The 26,707-nt window shown below is 45.7% G+C and overlaps 2 protein-coding genes across 3 annotated transcripts; one reads left to right on the top strand and one right to left on the bottom strand.

Annotated features, from left to right (window-relative positions):
- Positions 1 to 2: 2 nt before the first annotated feature.
- Positions 3 to 6,533, top strand: RAD9B (RAD9 checkpoint clamp component B). 2 transcript variants are annotated; one of them, XM_015877878.2, is made up of 11 exons: positions 3 to 147; positions 667 to 737; positions 1,585 to 1,734; positions 2,189 to 2,303; positions 2,835 to 2,934; positions 3,249 to 3,355; positions 4,364 to 4,470; positions 4,866 to 4,930; positions 5,143 to 5,265; positions 5,546 to 5,786; positions 5,955 to 6,533. In XM_015877878.2, the coding sequence occupies exons 1-11, from the start codon at positions 114 to 116 to the stop codon at positions 6,084 to 6,086; spliced, it is 1,245 nt and encodes a 414-aa protein (XP_015733364.1). In that variant the 5' UTR covers positions 3 to 113; the 3' UTR covers positions 6,087 to 6,533. The 2 variants fall into 2 exon arrangements, with proteins under 2 accessions (XP_015733364.1, XP_015733366.1); XM_015877880.2 differs by lacking the exon at positions 5,143 to 5,265.
- A 1,055-nt stretch (positions 6,534 to 7,588) lies between these two features.
- PPTC7 (protein phosphatase targeting COQ7) lies at positions 7,589 to 25,817 on the bottom strand. Its single transcript, XM_015877882.2, has 6 exons — positions 25,327 to 25,817; positions 17,258 to 17,437; positions 15,328 to 15,526; positions 13,006 to 13,129; positions 11,256 to 11,385; positions 7,589 to 10,261 (listed from the first exon to the last, which is right to left on the bottom strand). Exons 1-6 carry the CDS (start codon positions 25,526 to 25,528, stop codon positions 10,203 to 10,205), a joined length of 894 nt encoding a protein of 297 aa, XP_015733368.1. The 5' UTR covers positions 25,529 to 25,817; the 3' UTR covers positions 7,589 to 10,202.
- Between the last annotated feature and the right edge of the window lie 890 nt (positions 25,818 to 26,707).

Genomic DNA, 26,707 nt, shown 5'->3' on the forward strand with positions numbered 1-26,707 from the left:
GGCTCCACAGCAGGGACAAAAGAGTGTGAAACGCGTTTCTCTGCCGGTTACATCCGGGTTTTTTGGTTTAGGGGTTTCCCGCCCTTTGTGTTACGTGAGGAGGGAGGGCCGCCATGAAGTGCGTCATTGGGGGGACGCAGCTCAGAGGTGCCTGTTACCTCAGGGAGGCGGTGGGATGTTGGACAGAGCGAACAGCCTTCCCCGAGTGGGACGAGGCTGCCACAGCGGTGTTGGGAGCAGAGGAGCTGAGTGCTCACAGTGCTGTGAGAGCTCCTCACACAGCTCTGAGCCTGTGGTGAAGTCTGAGGGCAGGTTCTGTGTGGGCATCTTAGGGCTTCAGCTGTGTGTTGTGTGTTCTGCTCGGTCAGTCTGGTCTGCACAGTGATATTTCTGGCCAGAACAGCGTTTTGTGCCATCACTGAGATGCTTTGTGCTGATGTTGGGTTGTACAGCTGCAAAGGGACCATCAACCCCACAGTGATCCTATGGAGAGCTGTTGGTGACACTGAAAATCAGCACTCTATTCCCCCACACCATCATTTCTTATGGAAAAGCGTGGGAAATATCTCACTTTTCCTCTTAAATTGCTCTGGGGAAAGTGAGGAGGTGTCACTTGTTTTTCAATTGACCTGAAATGCTTCTTGTGCCGTTTTGTTTCCCTGGCAGTGTTTGGCAGAGCCGTGCACGCCATGGCGCGGGTTAGCGACGAGTTCTGCTTCGACCCCATAGACAGAGGTGTAAGTGCATTGGATTTACTGTCAGCTTAAAGTCTTGGTTGGAAATGGTGTTTGTGCTGTTGGTTTTTACTGCAGGTCCCGTTCAGTCTGAGCTGCATTCTCAGTTTCCTCCCCCCACTTCCAACATGGTCAAATGCCATATATTCTGTGGTTGTAATTATGCAGTTGATAGCACCTAAGGGCCATTCCTCTGCCCTATTCCTGGGGTTTCAGTTACCCAGGCTGAATCTCATCCAGGACATCCGGATTAATACCAAGGGTTTTACTCTCATTGTCACGAATCAGAAGGTTGATGTGTTGCACCTCATCAGAAATTGCCTTTAAATGAAATGTTTTTGTCCTGGTGTGACTCAGCAGGAAGAATGGCTCCTGTTAATCAGACACCACTTCCCTCAGAATGAGGTTTCTCTCTAGAGATTTCTTAATTAAAGCAACGAGCTCAACATGCTGTGGGGCTGGTGCGTGAGAAGTGGAGATACAGTTTGTAAATGGGATGTTGTTTAGGTGCTAGAAGTGCCTGCTCATTTGTGTATCTTATGGATTGTTTTAGAGCAGGCTCCAAGTCCTTCCCATACCTTAAATACAGCTTGCAAGGGGTTGGGCAATCTGGGTTCCTATGTCTGCATTATGGCCAGAACTTCTGACTGGTAATAACGAAGGGGATGAGTCTGAACATGGCAATAGAAGTGATACATCTGGATTTGTTTGGAGATGCACACACATAAAGGTGTTGTGGCTTAGATGTGGTATTGCAGATACCATGCTGGAGCTCCAGAGATGGCTTTTTTGTTAAAGGCTCAATATGAACCAGCTCCGAGCTAATAAATTACTTTGCATTGATTTTCAGCTTGCATTAAGATCAGTGAATTCTTCTCGGTCGGCGTATGCGTATGTCTTCTTCTCATCCATGTTTTTCCAACATTACTGCTGCACAGCTGCTCCTCTGCCGTGTCAGAAAGAAAAACAGTTGTCACTTGCGTGCAAATTGATCATTAAGGTACATTTTAACACACTGTTACACACAGCTTTGCAAGCAATAGGGGAGGAGGCCATGCAGGCTGCTCTAAACTGAAGGGCTCCTGAGCAGTTCTGCAGAAGGGAGTGTTCATGTTTTATTGTTTGAAAGGTGTAGCCCTGAGCTGTGCACTGCAGGTTCCAAAGTCTGAATCAGCCTCGTCTCGGGCTGAAGGAACGCTGTGTTTCTGTCTACTGAGGGTTTTCCTTGTAGCCTTTAAGAACAGCATGAGCTAGAGAGCATCGACACGCTGTTCTGCAAACAGGGCTGTGGGTGGGTGAGGGCAACAGAGATCAACAGCAGCAGCCTGCACTGTGCTTACAGAGCAGCCATAAAAGCAGGAGCTTGGGATCAGCTGCATGGGATGAGAGAAATAACACTGCAAAACGTCTTAGTGAGTAACCTCTGCACTGATTGTTTGTCTTCTTTCTTTCAGTCAGTTCTTCCTATATTCAGATGCGTGAAGGTGCTGGAGAAGCACGTGGAGAAATGCAACATTTACACAAATGCTAAAGATCACCACATAACTTTTCAGCTCCTCTGCAGAAATGGTACGTTAGACATAGAGTGGATCTCCAAAAACAGCAGCAGTCTCTAACAGCAGGACCAGGTGTGATTATGAACTGAGTGTTACTGATGGGACACTGAGACAAACACTCTCAGCCTCTTCACATCATAATTTACGTTGGGACATTGCCTTGCTAAAAAGCAGTTAGAACCATTTATGAGACTGACTTTCAGCTGGTCAGTAATGACGTGTGTTTGTTAATTGCCTTTTGTATTCCGCTGCCATTTAATTTACTGAAACAATTAAATATCGAAGGTTTTCTTCCTGCATCTGTTGCTGTTAAGGCAGTTGCTGTGGGTTCTGAAAAACATCAGATCCTTGAGGAAATAACAAAGAGGATGAAGGAAGGTGGAGAGCATCAGAATTTGGTTTTCTGTTTGTGGGGGACCTATAGCTACACAGCTGGAGTGAGTCGCTTGTTTCCCTTGTTGAGATGTCTTGGAAGAGCAAGTAATAGTAAAAAAGATAGACCTCTAGACCAGCATTGATTTTCATTCATCTACTTTATACCTAGGCGTTGTGAAAACACATAATCTGGCTTTTCAAGAATGCGACCCATTGCAGGCTGTTTTTGCAAAGCAAATGTGTCCAAATGTCCTCAGAGCCCACTGCAGGTAATGAACATTCACATGTTTTGTTCTGGGGAATAAACCAATAATGATCCAGAGAACGGTGCTGCTCCAGCAGTCACTGACATAACCAACATGTGAGTAGGGCCCACGCTCAGAAATGGTGAATTGCTGCTAAATCCTTTGTCCTGATGTTGGATATTTCACACAGTAGCTTCAGAACAGGGATTGTTCTGCCATTAATCCTGCTGCAGAGCTCAAGGAGCATATAGTGCATGGTGTGAATCCACACCTTTGCCTTTACTAGACAATAACTTGTCTCGTGTAAAGTCATTTTAATGCTGAATTCATCTTTGTAGGCTGCTGGCTGATATAATGGTTCACTTTCCATCGGGTCAAGAAGAAGTCACCTTATCCGTCACTCCAACCAGGGTTTGCTTCAGGAGTTACACTGAGGAGGACGCTGGTAAGGAAACACAAAACACAAAGGAACACTGCTGATCCTGCATCCTTTGGGTTTAACATCCTTCAGAGAACTTGGGGTTTGTGAGTACTTTCCTGGTGTCAATGGCAGAAGAGGAATGAGGGCTGTTTTGCATTTATTGCATTGCACGTGATGCAAAGAACTGCCTGCAGCAAATGTTCTGTACACACTGAAACAAAACCCGTCCTCTGAGCGTTATCTGCTGATGGATTGTGTTCCACGTCCAGGTGTCATTTCCAAAGAGGTGGCAGCTGTTGAGACTTGTTTCCATCTGCAGGCGATGGCTCTGTATCTGAACGTGCAGGGGGTGTGTTGGGGGCTGAGAAATAGAAACTGCTGAGCAAAGAAACAAACGTGGGACCTGCTGGTAGAGCTGCTCAGCAGCCGGGCGGTGGAGGAGAGCCGGATAGGAGTGCAGTGCTGAGAGCTCTGAGTGCTCTGAGACTGTGATGCATCATGGCACTCTGATTTTCACACACCTGATAATAATTAAGAAGCAGTTGAATGACTGTGAGCAGCACCTGATGCTGAAGAGCTTATTTTCCATTGTCACTTACATAACACCAGGGGAAAAAATTACAGTTTAGAACAAATAACCTCAGGCCTATTTTGTGGTCCTCTGAATGTTGCCAGCGATTGTGATCCATTGGTAAAGTCACGATGCTGTTGGTCTTCCCAAATGTCTTCCAGAAGTGGCAGCGGCAGCGGTGGCTGTAGCAGAGCAGACTGACAGGGCTGACAGCAGCACTGCGCTCACAGCACATCGTGGAGCACAAAATAAGCTCTGTTAAAAGCCACATACATCCACAGAGCGGCTGTAAAGAATTTCAGGGCTTTTTGTTTTACTTAAATACAAAAAAAAAAGTAAACAAGCTGGATATCTACTACTGTTAGCCACTGTGACAGCTCAGTTATTGAGATGCTGCCAATATGAAAAATCATTATAACCGTATTGTTGAGGTTTCACTCCAGCCTTGTTATTTCAAACAGACTTTCCAAAGGCGATGGTGACCGAAATACAACTGAATCCAGATGAATTTGACTACATCCAAGTTGGAGTTGATTCTGAAGTGACGTTTTGCCTTAGAGAACTGAGGGTACGTTCGGAGTTTGTTGTTTTCCATTCATTTGACCTGGGTAACACAGCGCCGTCTCAGCAGCTGGCTGAGGACTGGCTTTAGAAGGGATCTTCAGGGTGCTGCACAGTCCTTCACAGCAGCCTTTGAAAGGAAAAAGAAACTTTTAAAACAACAAACCCCATCTATGCAGTGCTGAGATAACATTAATGCTACCACAATAAGCATCATGGCCACAGTAATTCTACCTGCACAGCTCCAGGCAGAGAAGGCAGAAGCTGTGACCAAGCAGCAGTAGCCTTTTTCCCTTTAAAGCAGACTTCACTTTTATTTTGCCAATAAACAACAGCTGCATTCTAACATTACTCTTCTTCCACTTTTGAAACAGTGCTTAACCTCTCCCCTCTTCTTTTCAGGGACTGCTGGCGTTTTCAGAAGCTACCAGTGTTCCTGTCTCAATCCATTTTGACGTGCCTGGCAAGTACGTTCTGGAGCTGCCTGTGGGAACTGTTGAGATATACCCACACTGTCAGTTTTTATCTGCAGGTTACTCAATTATTTAACTGTAACAGTAAGATATTCACGTCAGGCTAAAAGTGATGTTCATAACTAGTCTGCAGTACAGGGTTAGTAGTTTCTCACTGTGCACAAAGCGTTTAACATAGACCCCTGTATGTGGCTGTTTGCATTTAGACCAGTTGCTTTCAGCATTGAGGACATGGTGCTGGAAGCCAGCTTTATTTTGGCTACGCTGTCTGACATCACAAGTGAGACGGCTTCCCAGGAGCCTGCGTGCACCTCACAGCCGCAGGACAGGTAACAGTGGGCTGCAGGGGAGGGTGAGAGGCAGACTGGCTTAGCAGGGTGATACAACGGAGTTTAAAGTTTTCCTGCTAAGTGACCATTTCTTGGTAACACCAACAGCACAGAAACTGCTGGTGCAAGGAGAGCACTCCATACTCCTGGAAGCCTTATCTCCATGGGGCTTTGTTGCAGTGAGGGGGTTGTTGAGAAGCTGATCTAAAGCTGTAGCACCTAAAGACATCTTAACAAAGGCATGCAGAGGGATGTAACAAATCTGTTCCCTCTGATTCAGCTCAAAGACACGCGTGGACAAATCCACCAATGAGGGTGGCAGTGCTGAAGCAGTTGCTTCCAAAAGGCCACGACGGAATGGAAACACACAGAGCGGAGCATCGGGGGCACCTGCAAGTCCCTTGGCTAAACAGGTTAGAAGCGTTCCCACGGTGTCCTACAGAGATACTGCAGGCATGGGAAGAGCAGCTGTAATGGAAACAGATGAGCAAGCACCAGAAGCAGAGTCTCCTTATCACAAGGTAAGGATCCTCCCACATGCATCTACATTCTACGATAAAGCAGTGACATACCTGAGATTAGCATTTAGAAGCTGAACACTACACGTAGTCCCAATCTTCAGAGATAATTAGCCCTCTATTCCTGTTCCACACGCAGTACCTTTCTCCTGTGATTGTTGCCTTTTCCAGTTTCACTCGTTGTTCTTTGGAGCAGTCTCTTGCAAGGAGCAGGACACCAGCAGTCACACCGTCCATAGTTTAGCAACAGCCAGCGACACGGAAGAGGATCTCGGCAAGACACAGAGCTCACAAGTTGTCTAGTAACGTGAATGAATCTAAGACTAACGTGGGCTGCCCTGGAAGTTAAGTGTGTATTTGGCACAGTGTAGAGCTGTGTCTGGCTTTAGAATGAAGTTTTTCTGTTATGAAAGCATCCTCATCATTAGGCAAGTGGGTTTAATGGAAACTAACTGTACCTGTGTTCTGATCGTTCTAAAATGGAGGATGCAAAGTTAGGTCATTTCGTTTTGTACATCCTGTTGCTGTGTTTTGTACGTTCAGCTCTTCAGCTGTGTCAGAGCTTCACACAAAGCTGCTCTTGTACAGTTACAAGCACTGGAAGAAACCACCCACTCCTGTACAGCCAAATGATTGCTGATGTGGTTGTTGGTTTGATGACAGAAACTTGTAGAACTGAGTACTTGGCTGACGAGAAGCTGCATAAAGATGCATTTAGAAAATAAAAATGATGCAATAACTGATTGGGAAGCCTGAGCTGAAGAGTTCAATGTGTCAGGTTTGGATTGTTCTTTTCCCTTCCCTCATCTCTTCCACTGGGTCAGTGACAGCAGCCGGGCACAGAAAGGCATCACCCACATCCACCATGTGTGATGCAGCACCTGACCTGCGCTTTGTACCACTAACAGAGTTTCTAAAGACAACTTTGATCAAAACCAACACGTTTTAGTATAAATACTATATTTATTAAATATCTTTACAATTCATTTAAATGTATTTACACAACTATTCCTGCATAAGTTATACCTCAGACATGAAATTCACATATTCGCCTCTTAGGTAAGCATAGATGATAGTCTCATTGAACAACAACAAAAGAAAAGCATCCTCATTAGGTACAGACTCTGATTTGCTTCATTATCTCAGCTATCTTTGGAAGAAACTACTCCATACAGTCTGTTTCTACACAGGCAGCCTGGCTTCTCCCTGTACAAAGGATGGAGATGGAGATTCCTTCCTGAAATGCTTCACCTCACACCTCTCCCAGTCCTGTCTGGTCCCAAATCTTTGTTTTCTTCTCCCCAGCCAAACCTTTACACACACACAGACAGTCGCTGTATGCCGTAGGACTCCCAAAGATAGCCGGCCACGTAGCACAGAACCACAGGCTTTTTTCCAATTCACATCTTAGCCCTTTTTTTCACCCCTAACACCCAGTAACACAGCTGCAGAAATCCCAACTCCTGCACGCCCCGTTACACCCCGCGGTGCCGCAAGGATCCCTTCACATCCCAGCTGTGACAGCTGACAGGAACATCCCGCAGCACCCAAAGCCATTCCTGCATGTTCCATCCACAAACACCTCTCCTGGATGCTCCTCATAACAATCACAAGAGCCCCCAAATTCCTCGGAAGCGTTTCAGCTTCGTGCATCATCTAAAGGTACTTTGACAATACGGGCCCTGTCATTTCCTCTTCCAAAAATTAGTTGTGCGCAGACAGCTTAAGTTCATAGGAAGAAATTAGGTTTGATATGTTTAGAGTGCATATCTTCAACAAAACAGAACAAAAAAACAAGCGCGTGATAAAAATATCGGTTCTTTATAATACAGTATTGCTTTATAAACAGATGGAAAAGCTATCAGCTTTACTGGTCTTTGGTGTGTCCAGTGAGGGATAAACTCATGAATTGTACATTAAAATCCAATTTTGTTCTTTATTTAAAAAGGAAAAAAAAAGAAAAAAACCCAACCGGGTGATGTGATGTGAGGCAGATGGCAGATGGCTCTACAGACAGCGCTCAGCTACAAACTGCTTCAACACCAACAGCAAAGGCAGAGGCTCCAACCCAGCAAGCAGCACAGTTCGCTCCTGGGGAGGCGGCCGAATCTCTCCCATGGAGGATTCCAGGCCCGGGACCAGCAGAGGCAGAGCACAGCGCATGCAACACCTCACACAGCTCTGCTGCACTCATCTGTCTGATCTCAATTTATAGCTCTAACAAGTGGAGGGGGGGGAAAAAAACAACAAATGAAGGCTGGAAATGAGTGTGGTGAGAGCGAGGAGTCAGAGTGCAAAACAGTCCGGGTCTACAAGGGCATCGTTTTAAGGTAAGTTCAAGGGAAATAGTTGATCAAATCAGCTCCAATGAAGAAACACGACAGTCAATACTGAAGAATAAAACGTGAAGATACCCAGATTTGAGAGGGAAACGACCCTCCCAAACAGGAGAAACAAAGCCCTGTACTGCAGCATGGATACATTCCTTCTAACGAGACGGGAGAACAGCTTGTTCAACTCCAAAGCAAAGACTGACAACTTGTGCAAAGTCACCCACCGCTCCACGTATCGCTCATTAACTCCTCTTCGTTAACGTAATCCTCCCCAGACCCTCACCAAAATACGATTTTGGTCAAGTTTAGGGTGGTTAAGGCATTTTGACAAGTAGTTGCAAGGTGATTCAAAATAGATACGTAACATTACGCCAATTGAGGAATAGCAGATAAATTACCGAAGAGCTTCCAAATTAATCACTCCTTATAAATGAAATGCCTGTTACAAGCACGATGCATTGAAATAGAGTAAAATGACATGTACATGGTACATGTTAAATGATCTTAAATAAAAGCTTGACATAGTTACGCAAATATACAGTACAAGTCCACAAAAATTCTTTAAACAAGTTGAGGTAACCTCAAACTTAAACAGTTTTAATGCAATAAACCAGGTAGTAAAGATCTCCTCCTGAGAGCAGGTAAGATTGCTTACCGACCGAGTTTAACTGCACTCACCTAGACATCAACATTACCCGACTTTTTATATATAAAAACATGGCTTTAATTTATTTCTACATACTCTTCTACCAGCAAAAAAGTTAATGAAAAACTGACCAAAAATATATATATCTTTACAGCTATCAGCTATTTGTATGAACCTCGGAATAGAAAGGAAAGCTTGCTGGAAACAAGGGGGGGTGGGGAGGGGAACTGCTGTGAGCTGCTGTGATTCCAAAGGAAATGTAATATTGCAAAGTGGCTGTTAGATAACTGTAAACATCATCGAGGTTCGTTCTGAAAACCCTAAACTTGAGTTTCTGAAATGTTAGGCTTTGCTCATTACCCACCGATGGTTTCCATCTGTACTTACTGCTGCTGCCACAGCGTAAGCAAAGAGGTGCGAGTGTGGGAGCCAGAGAAAACGAGGATCGTCTGGACTTCACTTGGTGCAGCACGTGCTGTTCTACACAAGCAAGAATGGCAACATTCATACGAGTTACGTTACGTTAAAAGATTTATGTACCAAAATTAACCATGCGCGGAGCTGAGGCTGATCTCTGCGCAGCCTCCCGCTGCAGCACTTACGCTGTATCGCCCTGTGCTGGTCAGATGGGTTAAAATGCTTTGGAGGACCTCAGCTTCGACCACCTCAGCTATTATTTTTAGACAGAGTTGTAGTTTTTGTTTAAAAAAAAGATAGTTATCCACAGCCAAAACATCCAGATACCAGCCCCAATATGGACGAATGATCTGCAGAACGTTTTTAAGATCACAGTTAAGCACCTGAAATCACGAAACACATTTGCATCCATATAACTTGACCTAAAGTATGTTTCTGAAACTCTGCGCTAGAAAAGGCTCCTAGGCTGACACCGTGTATGGCAAGAGCAGAATGTTTACAGCAGTTATAAACCTCCTGAAAACCGGAGCTTAGAAACATGAAACCTCAGCTATCACTGCAACAAGACTACGCTTATGGAACTGTGTTCTGTAACATACCCTTTAACAAACAGTGAATGTTTCTAGCAGATAGAATAATATGCCCTCCCGTAGAGGTTTTAGCTATTGAATCTAGTCTGAAAGATGATAAACCAATTCTATTCATCTGACAGTAAGTCACCATTTCAAACGCAGTAACAACGTGGGATCGATCCTCCCCCTGTTATGGACAATTGCTAAGCTCTGTAAGACATGCTTCAAGCCTTGAGCTGCTTCTTCACTTCTTGCTGGCAGACAGAGACCAGTGCACTACGAGTGGTTCTTAACAAGGACTTCAGTTGTGTCAGGACAGGCAACGAGCTCACAAACCGGCTGCTGAGATCAGCTGCAAAGGAAGAAAGCCATCCTGCCAGCAGGAAACCACACGTGTGAAGCTGGGAGCTCGGGGATAATGGAAACACGGGCAGCTGGCACTGCGGGCACGTCAGTCTGTGTACTCAGCTACGATAGAAAGAAGGACGGTGATGTCATCTGGTTTCCCCCCTGTAATATAAGAAGAATAAAAGCATGATGTCAAACCACGCTCAGTTGTCTTCTAGTGCTCCCCCATGGAAAGCTTCTTGTGAATTAGTTTTAATATTAAAGACCTGAAGCAGAGAAGCTTCCTCCACTTCCAAAACACAGCTGAGGGGAGCATTTAAAAGACCACAAATACTCTGTCCTTTGGAGCTGTAGTGAGACGCTGCTAAGAGCTACTCACATTTGTAGCGGTCACTTTCCGAGACTCAGTGGGCTACAGCAATGCAGTGCATTGCACAGAAATAGCTCAGGGGTATTTTGTTACGTCGAAGGTCACAGGAGGCCTCAGGACTGGGAGAGCTGCAGTTTCATTACTATCGACCTTTCTGAAAGGCGTCTGAGGTGCTGCAGGAAATCCTGCCCTCTTGATACAGGGACAGTGAGGACATCTCTAATTAATAATTAAAAAACAATTGTTTGACGGGACTCTGAACTCTGCCAGGCGTTAGTACTGCTCTAGAGCATAGGAAATAGAGCCAACAGAGATCAGGGCTGGGACGTTAACGGTACAAAGGTCAGAAAGAAAGAAATCCAAACAGCTGGCATCAAGAATGGAAGACCTTAAAAGAAAATCAAAACCCCACAACTGAACAACAAAAATCCACTGTCACACACAAACCCTAGGAGCGGGTCAAGCACAGCTCCCCTGGGAGCCTGCACAGCTTCGGTCAGGCTGGATTCTTGCAGCAGGAGAATCCATGTTAAAGAAAAAGAAAACACAAATCAGCGTATGGAGCTCTGTGCACTCCAGCTGCTTCCCCCAGGAGGCTGCTGTTAGCTGGGGCCTGGGATGACCTGTGTCAGAACCGGGGTCCTTGCCAAACCGACAGTGCTGCACTGGCGCTGTTGCCAAGCACATTTCTTAACACTCTCTTTTCCTATTGGACTTTCAAGCAGAACTTTACTGAAGATTTCTTAAAGATAGCGAGTGTGGGAGGAGAAGAAAAGAAAATCTTACCTCTCACGTTCAAGCCATTGTCACATGCAAACTGTGCAAAGGGTGACATGTAAGTGGGATCATACGCCAGCTCGTGAGCTTGCTCAGCAATACTTCTTGCAGTCTGCTGTATGCTCTCATAGTTGGAGTTCTAAATTAACAAGGAAAAAACATTCTTGTAAGGAAGTCTCTATCGCTATTTGTTTTGCTGATGCTGGTCAGTTTTCCAGCTCCCTGACTGGAGGGCATTGCCCACAGATGAGGGCGCTGCTTATCACATGTGTGAAGGAGCACTTTCAAAGTCAGATGAGGAATGTTTTAACGAGAGTGGAAGTTCTAAGGGTAACATTCTCTTTTCTTTTCATCTTCTCCACCATCCCTGTTGCCTTACTTCTATGCTTTCCTTACTGCAGACAACACACCATGACAACCACCCCTATTACTGGTAACTACTTTTAAATGTCATTTCAGAAAGTCTTCCCGCAGTCTGGGGACTCAGCGGGCTTTTCCACGATGAACTTAGGGCTGAATTTCCTTTAAGGGGAACTTCGGTGCCTTTCCCAACTGCACCAATAGATGGAGCTCAACTTTTTCCGGAGAAGTAAAATCTCCAGCACCCAGCTCTGCTGACCTCCTGTCTGGGCAACAAAAACGTGGACGTACCACAAACAGAAGTAAGCAGTGGCATAAGCAATGCCACGCAGATCAGCAGCTGGCACATCAGACCTTCCAGCCCACGACAGCACGCTGACATCTCCTGCACCATCATCACCTTTGCTAACCAGGTTAAAGCCCCTCTGACAGCTTGTGCTGTAGCACGATCCCACATTCCCTTTCACAGCACAGCTGCACACTCTGCTATTTCAGCCCCGATCACTGCACCAAAGAGAGAAAAGGAGAGGGGGGGACTGCAGAGGGAAGCACAGGAGTCCACCTTGTGTGCAGACAGAGGCCTCCAGCCTTTTGTCTGCAAGGACCCATTCTGTCTGGCACCACCTCGCAATTACATACCTGCAGGATAAGAGCAGGCACGGTATTTTTAAAACCACACTGTAATTCTGCACCTTCCCCTCCTTTGCATCTCAGAACATCAAAATGCTTCCCTCAGGGAAGTTACACATCTTGATACCTCTCCAGCACGCTTTCCTTTCTGTAAATAGCCTTAAGCTAAACGCTCTCACGCAAAGTAAAATGGTTTAATGTATGTTTACTATTTAAAAGGAGTATTTGTGGTCATAACCTGGAGAACTCTGAGAGGTGTTTGCTGTTTGTTTTTAGATCTGATGTTCCACACACACGCTGCCCACAACTCAGACAGTCCAGACTTATATACGTCTTCAGAAAACTATACATTATTTTTAAATACCGAGCTTCCCTTGCCCCAAATAACCTGTAAGACAAAGCTGTATTTCCACATATTTCATCTACAACTGCAAATGCAAATAAATATGGACATAGCGAGGAGTGGATCCTGCTACTGAACTACCAGCTCTCCCCAGCCCCCCGCCCTGTCCCCTTGTCTTACAGCAGCCACTGACACACTGCCGGCTGCTGCTCAGCAGATCTGTGCCAAAGCTGCTGCTTCGAGATCCAGCCTGGCTGCAGATCCGAGAGGGAGCACTTCAGGGCCAACATACCTGCTCAAACATGGTATTACAACTGGCAAATCTAAACGACAGCACTTTGTTGCGGGCCTCTTATGTATAATACAAAAGCCGTAAAAGAAATGCCAGTAACTGTGAGGTGTGTGTTCCGAATCCCTCACGCTTACCTTCAGCTTTTTCAACTCCTGCAGAATCATGTAGTCAGGCATGTTGTCAAACAATCCGTCTGTTGCAGTCAAAATAATGTCTCCAAGTTGGACATCAAAAGAAGTACTATCTGCAGCATCGGGGCTGTGAAAACGACATATGTCAAAGAAATGGACCTCAGCCTTTCTGAAGGCACTAAGCAACGTCAAACTAGCACACTGACAGCTTTTGTAATTCACCACTGTTATGTGTTTTGCTAGAAATAAAAGAAATAATCACTAACTGGAGCTTTTGCACTGGGAAAGCTTGTCAAGAAAGCTACAACAAAAGAGCTGTGATTGCAAACAGGTGATGTTCCAGCTATTACACAAAGGATTTGCATTTACAATCCCCAGATGAACAATTCCGCAAACTAATCTGCTTCACAAGTGTATCTCCATGGAAACCATTAAGTAGAATGGCAGTTCAGGGCTTCCTTTGCACCCATCTTAAATATGTAACAGAGCTGCACTTGAAAGGACAATTCATAATGGGAATGGCCACAGCACTTAAGGATTCTCAATCATTTTCTGTGGCAGTGGAATAGGAAACATGTCTGGATATCACTAACAAGAGACCACAGCTGGCTGGATTATTTACATCTGATAACATCATGCAATATCAAGATCAGAAAACACCTATTCTGGCCATGAATATTGCTGTAGGATCTGTTTCTCAGATGCAGCATAATGACAAATCTTCAATTTTAAAGATTCTTCAGAGCTCTTTAGAAGAGAGAAGTGACAGCACACCACGCTGTCTGGCTGTGCAAGAAAGCAGAGGGGCCATCAGCTTCCAACCCAATCCCACCATCAAGTGGTGTGCACCTTCAGGAAGGTCAGAGTTGAGGCTGCCTGCCTATCCCCAGATACAGACCAAATTTAAAACATTTAAGTGGAAAAAACCATCCAGACAACAAGCATGAGTACTAATTAATGTCAAGAACAGCACAGAACTAGCCAGAAAGCTATAATCATGATTCAGAACCCAAGTGTGGGAGCTCATTTATCTTGCACTTTCCTTACTGTGTGATGACTCAGATTGCTTTGCTTCCCTGACCTCCACTGGACGATATTAACTACCCTTATGCTATTTTGAGGGGGACTCTTTTTATAAAAGACAAAGAATTTCAGAAAAAAAGAGAGATTTTAATAGTTTTGGAATTTCAAACAATTGTTTAATTGTAGTCTAATAAAGAAGCTGGACTATTTAAATGCTCCGACTTCAGATCTCTATACCAGCTTCCTCTCTGCAGCTTCACAAAGAAATAAAACCACGTGCAAGAATGAACCTACTGACCACCAGCTCTCAAGCAACGTTTTCAAAATCAAGGCAAGGCAAACCAACAAAGCCATCATTTTGCCACCAAATTTACAGTCCTTATGGCATCAGACTTGAGATTTACAGCTTCATATCCAACTCGAAGGTGCCTACTGCATTCTGTGTTTACTGCCATCTCTCTTTGAAGATGCCTTTGTCACTTGTGTTGAGAAGAGAGGTATCAGTTTAACGACCATACAGCAACTGACATGAGGGCTGTATTTAATATATATATTTCACAGGTTGTTGCTCTCCCTCTCCACTTTTAGTTTACTGGTGAGGCTTGACACAGCCACAGGATTTATCAGCCTGACATTCTCAGGGGAAGAAGCCTGCCTCTGAAACAACTCATTTCTGTGTACAGATTGTCCTTTCCTAATACTCTCATTCCCCAGCTTGGTGTTCCGCCAAACGGAGTTTTGCTCGTTTGGGTCAAATACAATATGCTGCTGGAATCACAGCCACTTGGAACCACGAGGTACAGTCACATGTCCCTCCGCTCTATTCTTCAAGCCCTGCTAACTCACTGCCAAAATCTCTAAATTAGCATACTCCAAAGCAGTCTCAGGGGAGCACAGACAGGGGCTGGGAATGAACACTGCTGATAAGACAAGCCACTTGTGCAGGGTGATCAGCACAGCCAGCAGCTGCAGCCTTCATTATAGCACCTCTATCAGGCAGCGCTCTTCCGTGGATCAGAATGTGTCCAGAGTGCGTTACAGATGGTAAGAACATGCTATGTTGAATGAGTAAGCACGAACCCAATGACTTCTGACTGTGCAACGGCTTACAAAGTTTATCATGCACACAGTGAGAAGTGTTTGCAGCACCTGAAGGACGTGGAGGCAGGTAAAGCCACTGGGCACATTTAAATCCTATGTGCTACGCTGCATTATACAAGGAACACTGAAGCAGCAAAATTGTAACCTTTTGGGAACCGTTCACTATGCAGATTTCAAATGTAAGATCCTTTCCCATCTTACCTGTCACTTAAGACAACTCCTTCTGCTTCTGGTGGAGCTATCGACAGTTGGAACGGAGTGTTGAAGTAATGCTGCTGTTCATCAGATCGATGTACTACTTCTCCTCCTCTGACTACCAAAAATCCAGAATCTCCCAAGTTGGCTGTATGTAAACGATGACTTGTTCTGTCCAAAACTACTATGCAAGCTGTGCTGCTTCCTGAAAGCAAGCAGAATACAGGGACAAGCTCACCTTACAGAAAGCATTTATTCCCTCATTGCCTTTAGTCATTGTTCAGCATCTCAAGTATCAAAACTTTCAAATTAGGATAAATGGAAGCACTCATTAATGCAAAATGAAAGTTAATACACATTAAATAAGGCAAAATGCTACAGATCTTTGCAGCAGACATTTCCAAGCAGACCTATGTGCAGGACAGACCACAGATGAGCTAAGCTATGACTGTATGGCCGACACAGGAGGGCAGCTGGCCCGAGGCATCACGTGTTAGAGATGTTTCACTTTCTAGTCCAGGGAGCTGCCTGGAAAACCCCACACTCCATTTGTTCTCTACTGAACATACGGGACCTTCTCCACTCTTAGTGAAGGGAGAGTCAGAGCAGTGTCTTTGGAAGGATTCATGTCTTATATACAACAGCATCCAGCACTGTCCTGCAATACAGGAACAGCATTTAAGTAAACACCACAATTTCCTCCCACTTCAGTTTCATTTAAAATCAACCTACTAGACTCACTTCTGATGAACAGAGAATTGAGAGTTAAAGCGCAGCAGGAAGGAGAAGTTCAAGCCTAATGAAACTTTCCTAATGAAGTTGTCTCTCTCCCCTTGATTTGAAGTGAATCCTAAATGCCCGTTGCTGTGGTAGCTCCCACTCTGGTTTTGGTTCAGGCAGGAGTACTAGTTTCAAATTTTAACTGTATTAGCACAGTGTAACTAGGAGGCCACTGCGGAATGCAGACCTTGTGACTCAGCATATGCCACCTTTCGGGATCCAAAAGGTCAGACCGAGCAGAGCTGCCTCCATCTACAAAGGAGTTGGGGGAGCATTCACCAGCAGCCCACTTTGTGGATCCCTTACAGCTACAAATAAGTACTATTATATGTGCAAAAGCCCAATGTAATTAACAACTATAGCTATTCTGGTGACACTTAAGGTCACTTTTGAGGTTTGAACCTATTCTTTAGGCATATAATGCAAGAACATCTGTGCTAAGCTCAGCAGACAAGCTATATATAGCTTACACAGCAATCTCCTGGCATAGAAGTTTAAGGTCAGGTGAGAAGCACATGTATCACACCGGGTAACGCTCTCCTGGTGTGTAAGAGGTCACACGCCCTTCAGAAACATGTTCTGTTTTCAAGGTTGTCAGCAGAGGTCAAATTTTGCCTCTCTATCTGTTCACCACTCCCAAAGCAGATAGATTGCACTGCCTAAAATCAAGTTTGACACAGAATATGCTAAGCATCTGTTTGCATTCAAAAACATCTCTAATGACTCCTTTCTGAAGAACTGTAAAAACTACAGGCTATCAGTAATCGGGTGATATAAGTCACTCTAATCAGCCTGTTAGGTTTAAAGTTCACTGGACATAAAGGACAACAGGAACAGCGAGTCAAGGAGCAAGCAGATGCATCCACCTATGATTAAAAACTCTCTACTTGCATAGCTTCAGCAAAAAGCCACAATTAACAGAACTATTTATGCACAGCAAGTGCAAGCTGCAGCACATTCTACTGCAAAACTCATCTTCCAAACTCCCTGCAAGCACTGGCAAAGAATCACCCCTCACACACAAAGGCTGCTTCCCATCAATATTTACTTATTTTTACATCCATGTGTTTAGATACATATAAATATTTGCATGTACTTAAGTATATGTGTAAATAGCATAAGACAGACCCAATTCACGGTTTTTTTTGCCTCTTACCAAGCAAAGGTACTTTGTTCTGCAGCAGCTCACAGTAACCTGCAGTGAGAATCCCAACAGGATTGCTTGGTACGAACCGTCCTTCTTTTACTAAACGTTCACATGTTCGCATTAGAGTCCCTGAGAACTGAGAAGGGTCAACCCCATAGTCCCTCCAGCCACCGACACCATCTGCTACTCCTAGAAGAGAAAACAAACAGAAATCAAGAGTTATGTGACCAGGAACATTATCCAAAACACGTATTATATTCAATAACTGCAGAAAACACAGCACGGCCTTTTTTTGTTGAAGTGAATCTTCAGTTTTAAATGTGTGTTCAAAATAGAACCCAACCCCAAACCAACAGGCAAGACTACACAAAGCTGGGACCTGTGTCTGTCTGCAAGGACAGCTTGGTGCTTACTTCAGCCAAGGAGGAGAACAAAAACCAATCGTGGTCCAGTTATTTTTGTTGTCACTCAAAACAGAAAATGAGATGAATTCTGCCAAAGCTTCACAAGATTTGAGCGACTCCAGGCAAGTCTTGAAGATGCACATGTGAAAGGGGGGTGGTCAGAGACCAACAGTTGATCAATCACTGTGCTGCTGTTCACAGCAACATGATGCTGCTGTCAGTGGAAATAAGAGCAAGAAAAACACTTTTGCTGTCTCATACATAGAAGAAAATCAGTTCTGGCATCTCCTAGACAAACACTGTAGAAGATGAAACGCCTGAGCTGGGTCAGGAGTAACGCAGCAGATACGTCACAGAAGATCCCCAGCATTTTAACCCCCTGACCAGGTCCACAGCCACAGCATCTCAATAAAACAGCAGCTGTGCCATCTCAACTATTTTCCAGAGCCCTGACTGTTCCACAGAAGGGTGTCCCCAGATAGAAAAGCACTGCCAGCAAAGGCATGAAAATCTGACTGAGATGGTAAAAACCAAGTTTGCCTCATCTACGAACGCCCTTCACATCGGTCACCATCTGAAACTGAGACGAAAGGTTTAGAGCCGGCCTTGGCACGAACTATAATCTGACAAGAGGTTACAACCAGATTCTGAACAGCCCATCAACATTAATCAGATTTCTCCCAAAAATAGTGCACAACCTTTCAGACACCTGCTTTGTCCACTTGCTTTCTTACAAGAATGGTGCAGGAAGGCAGATCCCTGCCTTCCCCTCTTCACAGCAGGCTCTGGTACAGAGCTCACATGGAAGCAGCCCTGGCTCTCCCCACAACACCTCTTCTACTCTCTTCAGGAGAAAACTCATCCTCCCTTTGCAGGTTCCACAGCTTCACGATAACGCTGGGTTAAAGCCTTGCTTTCTGCTGCCACTCAAGCCAGGCTGGAGTAAGAGTTCAGCAAGAAAAGTTTCTGCTCTGATCTGGAACTTGAAATAGAAGCTGGGCACCAGTTTGGATGATAACGCGAACTTTGCATTCAGTGACCCGATGAGCAGCTTTTTTTCCCCTTTAAGATGAGCACAGTCCAGCCATAATTTTGCCAGCTGATCATAGCAGGCATTGCTTCAGTGAAAAGGTTGACACAAGGAAAAGGGCACTGTTTGACAGACACTGTCCAGATCCTCTGTTCCTCTGTCCAGCTCTCGGTTCCTAAGGTTGTTACAAAACAAGCTGGTGAGAAGTTATGGAGTTCCCCTGAATGCTCAGTAAACTGTTTTTGCATTAGCCTTCTTTGGAAATACTTCAACAGGAACACCACAGCATTAGTATATAGTGCAAGAAAGCAAGCCAGCACAGAAAGCAGCCAACCAAGTTAATGACCAGAATCAACTCTGAAGTACAAATAAGAGCACGCCACCTGATTTTCTTTGCTCACTTCTTAATCCAGGCAGAAAATTTGAATCCACAAGCACGGCAGCACACCGTGCTCTGCTCTGTATTACTGCCTGCTTTCTGTAAGCTATAACAGCCACAAGGACGCTGCCGGTGCCTCCCATGCCCACAAGGTGCCCTGACCTGCAGGAGGTCCAACACACAGCCGGGCATTCCTCCTCCATCCCTGGCACAGCAGCACACTGGACCAGCACACTCACAAGCACACCCTGCCGTATGTTTCAGCCCCACATGGCTCAGCAGCTCACTGCCACGTGCACAACACTGCTGTCATTGCCTCACCCAACGCAGACAATATGGGGTTTCTACATAGTCTTTTTTCCTTTAACCAGCATTTCTAAAAGAAGACAAGCCATTTAATTTAAGCTAGGTGACCTTGTTGGCTCCCAAGGCACGCTGCCCGAGCAGCCAAACGCTTCCCCCTGCTCAGGCACACAGCCAGCAGGCCCTGCTGCCATCCAGATCAGCACACAGGGCATCCAAGGAGCCCTACACCACACAGCACATATCCACTTTCCTTGCTCTTGCCTCACATTAGTGTAATTCTAGTTCTCTCTGTCTTTAGCCATTGTGTCCTTCTTCCTCTGCTGTTTTGAAACAAAAGGCAGTATCTTCAAATCCTCAATATAAACTCAGTGGAAAAGAATATACTTTTAAAATTATTATTTCCTACTGATAAAGATGTAAGTGTGAACAAAGTTTGAGAAAACTTAAGAATGACACATTGTAAACATGGAACAGGAGAGCATGGGATATTTTAGTCTCCAGAAGCAGTAACAAGTGAAAACTCACCTGATAGAAATGGATCAGTTCCCTGTGTCAGCCTATGCAGAGGGCACGCAAATATACATGAGACACTGAAATACCTGTGGCTAAATGAACTGCCACTGTAAATAAAGCAACTGAAAACCTCACAGTAAATGACAGCAGGTGAGCTGCTCAAGTAGTTATACCAGTCACAGAGACCTTCCAGAATCAGTGAGAGTTAACACTACCTTCTGCTGGAAAACACACCAGCACCACTGTCAGCTTAAATACCAGGCACACGTCAGCCCGAGAACCCGCTATAACTTCTGAAGATGCATCAGGGTCTCTCATACAGTCATAATGAGGTTTCAAGACAAAGCACAGTCACCAAGGCTGAGGGAGTGAAGACACCGGCACTGAAACTCATTAAAATTGCTATTAAAATTGCTGAAAGCACATGGGATGAAAAGCCAGCTGAAACGATGTTCAGAACAAAAGCTGAGAACAAAACCACGATACAAATTAAACCAAGTTTAATACAAATAGCTTTACCCGAGGAAATTCTAGCTGGCAAACTAACCTGCCCATGGTCAGAAGCCAGAAATATCACCCCACCCCAAAAATGCCTCAAGAGATGGATGGACACCTTCAAAACGCTCTCTCAGCTATGAAGAATGGGCACACAGAGGCACGAGGCAAACACAGGCATGTCTGCAGGGACTGATCTTGCATGCAAACACTCCAAACTTCGTAAGATGTTCCACTCATCAAACTGAACTTTAAGATTCTGGAGAACATTACCCAAATTAGCCATGATTCACTAATAAAAGCACATTGAGAGGATGTATTTATGGGTCTGGACTTATTTTGCATCTGACACAGAGGACAGACTAAAATGGTAACAAAAGCACAATCTGTTGTGCTACCCGAGTGTGAAATCCAGCACCTAATATTCGTCACCACGTCAGAATTGAGATAAACTGATAAGATTCCTAGTTTTATCAGTGACAAGATAAGCTGCACAGCCAGGCAACTCCTCCAGCAGTGACTGGCAGCAGGCAGGGATGGGGATGCTACAGCCACATAGCAGCCATTCCCAACACCCCTCCTTCAGGCTCCCCATGGAACACGCTGTGTACTGTGCCTGGTTAGATGCCATTCCCAAAGGCAGATGGGGCTCCACTGGTAACTAGTAACAAAAGGAAAGGTTACTTATTCACACCGTGCATTTTAAACCTTGGTTTAAAATGGTACAAATCAGTCCTCAGCTTGCATTACCTTCAAATGTACTGGAAGAATAAATGGCTCATTGACAAGGAGGAACAAAAAGCAAGAGGCTGTAGGAGAAACAAGGAACTGAAAGCACTGAATTGTGCACCTACTTCCAGGAGAAAGAAGCAGTTCCTTATATTATCTCCTCCCCCCACATACACCACTGCTTTTTCCAGGTCTCTCTCCTACCCAACTGCTCAGTGGATTCTGAAAGGTGTAAGAGGACAATAACACTTCCTGCAACATAGGTATGCTGAGTGCCTCACCTAGAACACTGCGTGCTTTGCTTATTTCCTTCTGTGCCTTCTGACACACGCTTTGACTCTGCACGATTTTCTTCCAGAAACAGAGGCAAGGAGGAATCATCAGATTTTAGCTTCATCCTCAGAAAGAAAGCCACTACATTTCAAAGAGATTACACTCAGTGCTACTTAGCAGCTCTGCTGACATTTGGATTAGCTGTACATACAAGTATGTCAGTGAACATGATTCTAACGGAGATGTTTCTCAATAACCTGCAGTTCCTCTGCAAATACAGATACTTGTTCTCATGTTTAAAACAACCCTCATTTGGACTATTACAGTCTGTGGCATTTTTCAAATCACTGATCATTCCCTCTAGAATGTCTCGATTTCTCCCAAGAAAGGGGGTAAAACTGTACAGAGCTAAGCAGACCACTTGCCTCCTTTAGCATTGGTAAATTCTAGCAGCAATCTCTTTAATAGGTACGCTACCAAATAAACCACTTAACACAGTCTTACATGACCTTCAGGCATCTGAGTAGGAATTCCTCCTATGTGGCTGCCAGAACATCTCTGACATTTCACCTACAAATCCTTCTATATCTTGCAGTTCCCTTTTCTTGATGCCAGTGAAACCAACAATCTTCTGAGGGCCTCACCACTCCCTGGGGAGTCACATACCTCCTATGCAGCCTGATGACAAACTTAATTCTCACACACAGCACCATTCCTCTCCCTGCAGAGTAGCTGCCTTACAGCTCCAAAGCAAATCACCAAGATTTGCAGCAGATAGAACAGCTGCCAAACTTTAACCTTGCAGTGGACAAACAGTGCCCTGCTGCTGACCACTTGTTTCCTACCCCTTGTGCTGCCACAGCAGTAGATTGGAAGGCAAGCCAACTCACACCGGCTACACCCAAACTTCTACCCAGCAGACAGTGTAGAAGTGATGCTGTCACGGGATGCACATTGCTTGCTGCAATGTTTCAATCATGAGTCACACAGCAGTTCGGAAAATCCATTAAAAACTGCAAAGAGAACAAGAGCTTGATAAGGCAGGAATAAGCAAGAAAAGGCAGATCCAAACAACAGAGAAAGATCACCATCTTGAAACATCCCAGCATCTATGGACCGGCGAAATCCATTTGCTTTGTTAAGAGAATATATACCTATATACTAACGAGAAAGAAACAAAGGTGTTAGTGTCTGAAGTCTTGTTTTTCAGCTTGGAAAAACACTAATCTTAAAAGCTACAGAGGAATGGTTTAAGGCATCAACATGTCTACCTCCTCAAGAAGACACCTTCCAATATTCCTCATTTCTCATCATCTTATTCTGTAATTTTCTGAGGGTGTGGACAACAGCAGCACGAACAGCAAACATACAAAAAGGTACGAGCAGCAGCAGAAATGATCGCAGGCCTGAAGCATGAAGCTGCAGAAATTTAATATCAGTAGTAAAGTTATTTCCTTCCCTCAATGGGATCCCAAAGGACGTGTCAAGGATTTGAGATTCTTGCTCCTCCTCCTGCTCACAATGGGAACAAGCAGATGTAAGAGTTATACACCAGCCAGAAGTCAAAATAAGAGCTAAAGATCCAAAGCTTCAAATACACCAGTAAGAGACCTCAACAAGGGGAGAGAGACCCCCACCAATGACTGTGGGAGGGTTGGAAATAACGCCCATCTTCATAAGCGTTCTCATTTTCTTACAGTGAGGCTGAAGGACAGACTAACAGACACACGGTCAACTTTTAGACTATACAGCCTACATAACACAAAAGAAGCGCTTGGCATTGTTGTATCTGCTGTAAACACTCTGCCTCATTAGCCCAAGCCAGCTTTTGTTTGACCTAAGAAAATGAAACCCCAAGCATTCATGCCAAGTGGCTGGGAGTAGCTCCTTCTCTGTAACACCACGCCCGTATCCATCCCACACAGGCATGCTTTCCATACAGAGATTCTGGGAAAGACTGGCACGGAAGAGTCTTAAATTCCTACCTGCTATAGTTTTGTCACTGATGACAACCAGGGCAGGCTAACTTGAAACTTACTGTTGTCTACAAGTATTGTTGTGTACTTCACTCACTTTCACTGCAACCACCTGAGCCTCTTCATTAAACTACTTCTGAAAAATGAAGCTTTTATAGCCACAGTCCAGTGGATTTCTGAGGTGCAAAGTTAGGGAGGTATTAAGTTAGTACAAAATGCATGAGGCTCATTAAAAAAAGAAAAAGAAAGATAAGGAACCTCAGATTTGCGATGCGAGCAAGAGGAATCCAGGGCAGAAAAACATTGGTGCTGAAACCCCTTTGGTATCAGCGTCGAACAGCTGGTGAGAAAGAGCAAAGGGATGATCACAATAGCAGAAACAAGGAGAAAACTCCTGTGCCCTGGAGCTTAAGAACTACTAACGAAGAAAAAGCCTTGAGGTAGACTGCATTGGAAGCGATCCTGTGTTAATGTTTGCAGAATACACTGCAGTTTCACTTTACTGGCACACATGAATATTAGAAAGAGCAATAAGGAACATGAAAACAGCCTTACAGGGAAAGAAAACAGCTTTCCTATTTGAAGTCTCTTCTTCCTGTTAAGGACTTAAGACATCCTTGTTTGAAGCTGTCTTTGCTGTTTGATCCTTAAGTGGAGTTATAACTGTTTGTTGTCAAGTTGCCATGAAAATTAATGCAAAGACAAACTTAGAAATGCAATTCTCTGTCGATTCCAGCTGGAAGGCAAGACAAGCTGGAAATCCTCATATGGTAACGACCAAATATGGCCAAAAAACCCTAAACATCATCAGACGAGGCTAAACCTACACCATGCAAAGAATCCACTTAGACAAGAAGAGTATCCTGCATTTCTCTTAAGGGCAAATACAGATTACTTATTTATCAGTGCTGGCCTACTAAGAACCTAAAGGCAGCCAGCCGTAGTCACATGGTGGAGTGTGGTTGTCCAACAGCTGATCTAAATAGAAAAAGTTTCCTTGGAACATGCACAAGAGAAAAGATGCAAAACGTCTAAATACACAGGCAGGTTTTTCACATCTCCTTGAGAGCTGTAGCATCACCATCACAGCACAGGCTCCCTTGTAGGATAAGCAGCAATACTGTTGCCTAGCACCCTGTTACAGCTGGCCTGAAAAAATGTTTCAGCTGTATTAACCAGCAAGTTACAGTGACAGCACTGAATTATTCCAGGCGCTGTCACACCATAAGACACTCCAGCAAATACTCAGCATCTTTCATTTAAAATGACAGGTAGAAAAAAAACCCAAGAAGTTTATTTTTATTTTAGTGTTAAAGTTGCAGTAAATTTACTTCCATCGCCGCAAAGCAACTTCTGCAAAGTGTCAACCACATTCAACCTTGACTACAAGGGAGAAAGGTCAAGCACTGTCCAAAGCAACACTTCTCATAAAGCAAAGACTCTATTGACTACCTATATAATCCCATTACTTGTCCCATTACAATGTTAAATTTGAGCCGGGAAGATCCATTTTGCAGATGAGCACAAAGCAGAGCAAGTGATCAGAACACACACAGCACCCGCCGAAACTGAAGTTTGACATTTGAAACCAGCCTCAATGTCACTTTGCCTTTCACTTGACAAGGACAAAGCATGCACTAAAATAAGGAAGTGTCCGATTCAGGGATCTTTTACATGGAAATGCATCACAGCCACCAGGTGCTCCGCTAGTTTTTAGAGGCACAAAGGGAGGAAAACACCTAGGAAGGTGTTTCCTTGCTCTCACAGCCACCAGGCCTTAGGGGCACCTCCATATGAAGCACAGGGCCTCGCCACTGGCCTCGGCACCACCCCATCCCAGCAGCACGCCCGGAGAGATGGCAGCCCTGCCGTTGTTCCTATAAAGGCACAAAGCTTGGGGCTTTAGGCAGCTGCAGAGCACCACCGACCTCCATCCCTTTGTCACCGAGGTCACCCCCACAGCCGTCACTTACCGAGCACATCTGCCGTGCGGTGCCGGGCCACAAAGCAGGCGTCATCCCCGTAGCACATGCCTTTCTTGAGGATCCCCTTGCGGAAATCTTTGCCAAAGCCGCAGCTGGCCGTCACCAAACTGTAGTCACGGGTGTCTGTCTGCGAGAGGCCGCCCAGCACCGCCCGTGCCACCAGCCTGCCATAGGACAGCACCGAGAACATGGCGTGGGGCGCCCAGCAGCCCAAGGCCAGGAACGCGGGGAGCCACCGGCGCAGCCGCCTCCTGCAGCGAGCCAGCCTTCCTGCTGCCCGCCGGCCGGCCGCCTCCACAACGCTGGGCCGCAGCGCCTCGACACCTCCGGATCTCCGGACCTCAGCCCCGCAAAGCAACAGCGCCCGGTACCTCAGCACCACGGAGCCTCGCAGCACCACGGAGCCCGGCAGCCCCTCAGTCCCTCAGCCCGGCAGCTCCTGGGCCGCCCCTCCTCAGCCCGGCCCCTCTCCCTCCCCCCGCCCACCTCTCCCCTCAGGCCCGGCTCCCGCCCTCACACCCCAAACACCGGCTCCTCTCGGCCGGGACTGCCGCCCTCCTCCGCCACCCCCGCGCAGGGGGGAGGGGAGGGGCTGTGCCTACTCCCGATCCGCCCCACAGAGGCTCCCCCGGGTTCTCTCTCCGTATAGCCGAGCACAACCCCGGTCAGAGCCGCCGTTCCTCTCCGCGCCGCCCCCGCTCCCCGCCGCCCGCAGCCGCCATCTTGGCCCCGCGCGTGTAGAGCTGACGGCCCGGCGCTCGGGGAGGTCAGCCCCGCCTCGAGGCAACGCGCATGCGCGGCGGGTGGGACAACGCCTCCTATAGGGACTGCGGGGCGATAACAGGCGCCGCTCCCAGCATCCCCCGCGGCCCTGAGGTAAACCCGTGTCCCCTCGGATCTCCTCACAGTCGCGGTGGTCGCGGCCTGGAGGTGAACGTTGTACTCTGGGCCTTCACCACAGCCCACAGCTCTACTTCTCATTAGTACAATTATGTTTTCAACACCTAACGCAGCTATGTGCCCTCCACGCCCATATCGGGCCGCATGTCTGGCGTGCTCGGAATAACTCCGAGGGATTCGGTGGCTATTTGCGCTTTTCTAGTGATTAAGGAGGGTTATGTGAGTCATTCGACGTTAAAAATGGTTTTTAAAGGATAACAACTCATGTTTCCCTGGCAGTGTGTGGTTATGTGTAATGCCAACTCGCTGCAGCGCCTGATGGTCGTGATTTCTGGGCAAATAGGTGAAAGTGGAGAGGATCCACTCATTATATAGGGCAAAGTGATGGCCTATGGAGGGTCAAAGCGTTCCAAGATAAGGCTGCAGAATGTGAGCATCAAGGAAAAGGCACCATTATCCTCAGTGCACA

Source organism: Coturnix japonica, chromosome 15 (genome assembly GCF_001577835.2).
Source record: "Coturnix japonica isolate 7356 chromosome 15, Coturnix japonica 2.1, whole genome shotgun sequence".
NCBI lineage: Eukaryota > Metazoa > Chordata > Aves > Galliformes > Phasianidae > Coturnix > Coturnix japonica.

What these genes read in the sequence shown, in the direction of transcription:
- RAD9B (XM_015877878.2), top strand. Translation starts at nt 114, where the DNA reads ATGAAGTGCGTCATTGGGGGGACGCAGCTCAGAG. An exon ending in TCGACCCCATAGACAGAGGT is followed by an intron (nt 738 to 1,584) that starts GTAAGTGCATTG and finishes ATTGATTTTCAG; the next exon opens with CTTGCATTAAGATCAGTGAA. An exon ending in CGTGCAAATTGATCATTAAG is followed by an intron (nt 1,735 to 2,188) that starts GTACATTTTAAC and finishes TCTTTCTTTCAG; the next exon opens with TCAGTTCTTCCTATATTCAG.
- PPTC7 (XM_015877882.2), bottom strand. Translation starts at nt 25,528, where the DNA reads ATGTTCTCGGTGCTGTCCTATGGCAGGCTGGTGGCACGGGCGGTGCTG. An exon ending in GGAGTTGTCTTAAGTGACAG is followed by an intron (nt 13,130 to 15,327) that starts GTAAGATGGGAA and finishes TCGTTTTCACAG; the next exon opens with CCCCGATGCTGCAGATAGTA. An exon ending in AGGAGTTGAAAAAGCTGAAG is followed by an intron (nt 11,386 to 13,005) that starts GTAAGCGTGAGG and finishes TTGTTAATTTAG; the next exon opens with AACTCCAACTATGAGAGCAT.